The 6858-nt window shown below is 32.8% G+C and overlaps 1 protein-coding gene across 1 annotated transcript; it reads right to left on the bottom strand.

The window, feature by feature from the left end:
• Positions 1–2462: 2462 nt before the first annotated feature.
• LOC123197987 (tubulin beta-6 chain) lies at positions 2463–6269 on the bottom strand. The gene is made up of 4 exons (XM_044612536.1): positions 6119–6269; positions 4995–5394; positions 4478–4747; positions 2463–3352 (listed from the first exon to the last, which is right to left on the bottom strand). Exons 2-4 carry the CDS (start codon positions 5386–5388, stop codon positions 2676–2678), a joined length of 1341 nt encoding a protein of 446 aa, XP_044468471.1. The 5' UTR covers positions 5389–5394; positions 6119–6269; the 3' UTR covers positions 2463–2675.
• Positions 6270–6858: the final 589 nt, after the last annotated feature.

The raw sequence follows: 6858 nt of genomic DNA, 5'->3' as shown, positions 1-6858 counted from the left end.
ATTAGATAAATTTGAATTAAAGATAAAATACGACTCAATTATGTGATAATACACATAAGTATATACCTATTTATATATTTACAGTGGATACACGTAATATTGCTTATATACAAAAGTGGCTAGGCCAAACTCAGCTTAAATAGGACATTAGAAAAGGAGGGCCACAATTGTTAAAATTTTGACCATCAGCATCCAAGATAAAGCATGTACAAAAGAGTGGCAAGATACCAATATTTCCTCTCTTTTGTCCACATATTCTTATATATAAATATAAAAGTAAAAGATTAGAATATGCTCTTTATCTTGTATCCCTTTGCTACTCAAAGGGTCAAAAGTAGGTTGGGTTGTAATAATATAAGCAAAAGATGAGTCTCTTTCTTTCTAAATCCCCATCCATCTGCTGTTTAGTGCTAAAAGATTTATTGTGCCTTTCCATCATTTGCTTTCTTTCTCAACCTTTCAACTATTCTATTATAACAACAATAATATTATTCTTTCTTGAAGAGATATCTTAAAATTTACATTTTGCATGAGGCTTTATTATTAGGGTTAACAAGTTGGGTTGTGATGAAAATAATAAAAGAATAGCAATACGTACACAAATAATGAATATATATATATATATATATATATATATATATATATATATATAATGACATGTTACTATATTATTAAATATTATTTTATATCTAATTCAAAATCACTCAATCATATGATAATATATCATTATTTATATTTAAATTTGTACTCATTCTTTGTAGGCATTATTTTTATTGAATAATGAAATGGAAAGGCAAAAGTCTCTTTCAAAGGCATGAATGAGTTGGTTGGCAACAGCTTATAAGTCCACATGATCCAACAACAACATTCAAAAGATAAAGAAGATGAGACTGAGGATCACAAGTAGTTGACACTTTTGCCTCCTTATTTTCAATATAATCTGCCAAATTTCAGGTAAACTCACCTATTTATTTATTAGTTTATTTGCTCAAACCATAAGCAAACTAATAACTCAAATCATAATGCTTCCAATTTCCTGTTAGCTTCGTTTGGTAATTTACTTCATAATTGACATGGATTTATTTATTAAGTTGGAGCTCATTACTCTTTCTCTCCTTTAATAGAAATAACTTGTAATAGAATTTTGACGGTGCCTTTGCTGGAATTGAAATAACTTGCCAGAAAGATATTCATAATATAGATCAATTACTTTGAAACGCATCCATGATAATCATTTAAGTATGACACATTTCACATTTTAGATAGGCCCAATAACTTATTCCCACACAAGGTTTATTGTATTTGAAAATTCCACCCATCAACTTTCAAAACCCAAAATCTCATCCGTCATACAATTTCTGTTAAAATTTGTTGTTAGATAGAAAGACAAAAACATTATTTAACAAAAAATTTAAAAACCTAAAATTTTATCCTCTTTTATCACTTTAATTTTAGAAGTTGATAGTTTCCTTTCAGTCCTATGTATTCTAGTTTTAAAAAATGACATTTTCCCTCCCAACTATAGAGTTTCATACTTTTTCAAGTTTTCTCTTTTGTAGCCCCCCAAGACTTTTTGAAACTTTTATTTCACCCCCATATAGTTTTCGTCTATTACCCTTATTCCGGAGACCTCCCTCCGTCTTCGACCACCTTTTTACTCCATATTAAGCCATCATCAGCCCAACATTCTTCTCCGATGAGATGGCAACACAGTTCAACTCTGTCAAGTGTGACTTTCTCTACGGCCTCTCTTTCTCATTTCTTTCTCTCGGTGTTTTGCTGACATATAGAGAAAGAGAGCGAGTCAACAGCAAGAGAGACATCAAGTCGTCGTGAGGAAGAGAGCAAGTCATCATCGTGCCGAAGAGAGAGAGAGATATTTTGTCTATGAAAATTGCAAAAACATTCCCTGTGTTGTTGCAATTTTCGTTGTCTAGCGTCACCATTTTGTCAGAGAAGGATATTGGGATTATAGCTGCAATTTTCGTTTGTCCAACATCACCATCTTACCGAAGAGAAACTTGAAATAAATTATATGAATGAAATGAAAGTTTCAAAAGTCCTAAAGGTTAGTTGCAAAAAAGAAATCTAAAAATATATAAAACCTTAAAAATGGGAGAAAATTATCAATTTTCAAAACTAAAGTGAAAAAAAAAAAGATAAAATTTTAATTTTTTAATTATTTTTGTTAAATAACCTTTGTACCCTTATATCCAATAGCAAATGATTTTTAAAAACTTTTGGGTATACTGGGAACAAGTCTTTCGGCCTACACAGATATTGAAATGGGCTTATAACAAATGCGCCCACATTTATGAATATTTGTGTTGAGGAAGCCCATTATCCCTCTGGTAACCAAATTCATGCTGCGTTTCTCTCCAAAATTCCGAATGATGCCAGATATTTATAAAACAAACATTAAATTTCAAAGTAATTATCATAATTTCATCAAAAAAATATTATTGAATGGGTCAAACTGAATTTAATCATATCTGAGATCAGAGATAGAATTCAAACTGCATATTATCAATACAAACGATAATATCTCAACCTGAAATTGAATAATAGACAGACAAGGTGACTTAGAAAAACAACCAAATTCATAAACACGCTACCAATTTATGCATGCCTTTCTTATACAGACAAATTCAAACCAAATACCATCTTCACATATGCTACATTACTTCCTCTTCCTCTTCCTCTTCTTCATATTCACCTTCATCGTCAGCAGTAGCATCCTGGTACTGCTGATATTCTGATACCAGATCGTTCATGTTGCTCTCTGCTTCTGTGAATTCCATTTCATCCATTCCTTCACCTGTGTACCAATGCAAGAAAGCCTTTCTCCTGAACATAGCAGTGAACTGCTCGCTCACCCTTCTGAACATTTCCTGGATGGAGGTTGAGTTACCAATGAAAGTTGATGCCATCGAGAGTCCCCTGGGTGGAATGTCACAAACACTCGACTTCACATTGTTTGGAATCCATTCCACAAAGTAAGAAGAATTCTTGTTTTGCACGTTTATCATCTGCTCATCAACTTCCTTGGTGCTCATTTTGCCTCTGAACATGGCAGAGGCAGTGAGGTAGCGACCATGCCTTGGGTCTGCAGCACACATCATGTTCTTTGCATCCCACATTTGTTGGGTCAATTCTGGGACGGTCAGTGCTCGATACTGCTGAGAACCACGGGAAGTTAAGGGAGCAAACCCAACCATGAAGAAGTGGAGTCGAGGGAAGGGAATCAAGTTCACAGCAAGTTTTCGGAGGTCAGAATTAAGTTGACCTGGGAACCTGAGGCAACAGGTTACACCACTCATGGTTGCAGATATCAAGTGGTTCAAGTCGCCAACTGCATAAACACATTACAACTGAATCCACAATTAGAGAAATGAAGCATTTTCCTCACAGAACTTAGGTTGCACAAATGATACAGAGAAATAAAGTAAAAGGAAATATAAGTTCTGTTAAACAAAACATCTTCAATAGCAAAATTTTTACAAAGGTTTCACAACTGTTAGCTGAAAATCTGTAAAGATAACATTAGTCATTGTCATAAGCAAAGAGGATCAGTAGAATGTAATTCATGATTTGGCGATGAGGCCCATATTTTTTATAATTTGCTTATGCATGCCAACCCAATCTTACAGACAACGAGGTCCCTTCAAGATAGCTTGTGCATGACAACCCAAAGCATCAAATAAAACCGGAAAACAAGGAAACTTCAGTCCCCAATATTTTCATGGCTTCATCATTATCAATGATTTATATGTATATAAATTAATGAAACAACCAGAAAAAATTATCAACACTCATTCCTGCACTCATGTCAAAATCAAAGGTCACTATATACAATATTTCCGATAAATCTTTAGATTTGAGATGAAAACCATGTTTATCATACATATTTTACAACACAGATCAAAATCAATATCTATGTTAAAGTGTATCAAATTTGTACGATACAATCGTCATATCATACAACACAGATTAAAATAATGTAGTATGGATGAATATGAGAAATTTCAAATTTTCAAAAGTGTTAATAATATTTTCAGAAATATTGTCGCGTCAATTAGAATTTTTTTATTATTTCATTTTTCAAAAATGTATCTTACGATACTATGTGATATATGAAAAATTAAATTTTTGATACATAACACGATACACGATTCAACTACCATAATGAAAACCACTGCATTAACATTACAATAATAGAAATTTTAACAAAATTTTTATTCAGATTATAATATATCTAGCCAAACTGTGAATTTATTAAGAAAAATAAACTTTATAACTCTCCATAGATTAATAGTTCAAGTGGCACATTAGTATTGCTTTATTTCTAACTTAGGAAGTTTGAATTTATATTTCAACAACCACACATTCAAAGCAATTTCATGTTATTAATGCTATATCACATCCCTAAACTAAATGCACAGATAAATAACCATAGAAGATTTTTAAATTTACTCACAGCTAGGTGTAGTCAGCTTAAGGGTCCTGAAGCAAATGTCATATAAAGCCTCATTGTCGAGGACCATGCACTCATCTGCATTCTCAACGAGCTGGTGAACAGAAAGAGTTGCATTGTATGGTTCAACCACTGTATCTGAGACCTTTGGTGAAGGGAACACTGAGAATGTGAGCATCATTCTGTCAGGATACTCTTCTCGAACTTTTGATATCAGCAAAGTACCCATTCCAGAACCAGTTCCTCCACCCAACGAGTGGCAGACTTGAAAACCTGGAGCACAAACAGTTGAATTATCTTTTCCAGCATCACTGGTTAAATAGTGTTTCAGTTAGAATTTAGAGGCAATTTAAGCAAAGTTAAAAAAGCCAATCATCTTTAGAACAAGATGTCAAGTGCTAATTTAGCACACTGGCTAAAACCATACTGCTATCTCAACAAAAAATTGAATTTACAAAAGCAGTAACTCTGATCAAAATATCAAACATTTAAACATAAAAGTAAAAACAAAGCATTATACCTTGAAGAGCATCACAGTTCTCTGCCTCTTTTCTCACCACATCAAGAACTGCATCAATAAGTTCTGCACCCTCAGTGTAGTGCCCCTTGGCCCAGTTGTTTCCAGCACCAGATTGTCCAAAAACAAAGTTATCTGGCCTGAAAATCTGACCATATGGACCAGTTCGTACACTGTCCATGGTACCAGGTTCCAAATCCATGAGGACAGCACGGGGAACAAACCTCCCACAAGATGCCTCGTTGTAGTATACATTTACACGCTCCAGCTGTAGATCTGAGGTCCCAATATATCTTCCAGTTGGGTCAATGCCATGCTCATCACATACAACCTCCCAGAACTTGGAACCAATTTGGTTACCACATTGACCACCCTGAACATGGAGGATCTCTCTCATTTTTTCCTAAATCCAGATATAAAATTGTTGAAGCAATTAGATACATGGATGATTCAATATTACATAATTTAGTTTTCTGAAAATTGAGAAAAGAACCAAACAAGTGAAATCATGGAAACACTAATCCAAGTAAGTCAATAAGATACCAGAAACATATAGCAGAGCACTAAAATCACTTATATCACGCGAAAACAATAAAATTTAATTGAATTTTAGTATACAACGGCAAAAATCAGAAACAACAATTCCAACATTTATAAGCAATATCAGCGAACAAAAAATGCAAAATCCCAGCAGCCAAGTGATTTTCTGGTGAAAAGAACAGTTAACAAGTAGGAAAAAGCATCACTAGTCTTGAAAAACTTGCAGATCATACGTAAACTCCACTCATATGATGAAATGTACAACAGATCTACTAATATTACACTGAAGATAACTAAATGTCAATCTAACATCTTCATTAAAAATCTAACAGAAACTACTCATCAAAATCAACTAAATTACACTTCCAACTTCACTAAAAGCTAATAGATCCCTTCAAATTATCATCATAAATATAAAAAAAAATCGACTGAAATTTTCAAAAAATATATCGATAAAGAGATCTAATAATAAATCAAAAATATCTGATAAATTCTTTCACAATGAAAACTGAACAGCAGTATGCAAATTCATAAAAATGTGATCGAATAATCGTAGATCCAGATAGTAAGCGATGGTAGAAATTTACCTGAGTAGAGTGAGAAGTACAACAGACAGAGAAGTGATACCAAGGAGAGGCTGTGAGCAAATAAAACCCTCGTGAGGGCTATATATGCAGAGTGGAGAGTGAGGAGTGAGATCTGACGGTCTATGTTTTTTCCCTCCTGTTTTCTTAAGTGCTGTTGGATGCCGTTAGATGAAAATTATTGACGGTGAAGATGAAAATTTGTCCGTTATTAATATTTAAAGAAATTGGCGGAGATGCCCTCCTATGAATGACAGGAATGTCCTTTAACTGAAATTTCAAAAATACTTGAATAATGTTTCCATGGGACAGTCGGTGACTTCTACTGTTGCCATTTAAAATTTATTTTGGATTATCAGAGGGAGAGCCTTTACCTTTCTAACTTTTTCTTAATATTGAATAATTGTGTGTTTTTTTAATTTTTTTGATAATGATTTGTTGAAATATTTGACTTTTAAACTCGCAATTAGATCCGTTTATTTTCAATCTTGATTTTAAGTTTCACATAAATGTTCATTAGGTCACATCGGGAACACAAAAAATTATTATATTGTGTGGGCCAAAAGATTTATTTCCATTAAGACTCAGTGTACTCTCAAACTCTTATTTATATAATTGCAAAAACTTTAATATATATTATTTTATTAAAATTTTTTATGAGAGTTATTGATAAAATCACTTTATTCACAGAAAATAAAAAAACAAAAATTTTATTTTTTTACTTTAATTTAAAAAATTAATAA

Source organism: Mangifera indica, chromosome 15 (genome assembly GCF_011075055.1).
Source record: "Mangifera indica cultivar Alphonso chromosome 15, CATAS_Mindica_2.1, whole genome shotgun sequence".
Classification (NCBI taxonomy): Eukaryota; Viridiplantae; Streptophyta; class Magnoliopsida; order Sapindales; family Anacardiaceae; genus Mangifera; species Mangifera indica.
Note: the sequence above shows the minus strand (reverse complement) of the source record. Positions and strands in the feature narration are given on the sequence as shown.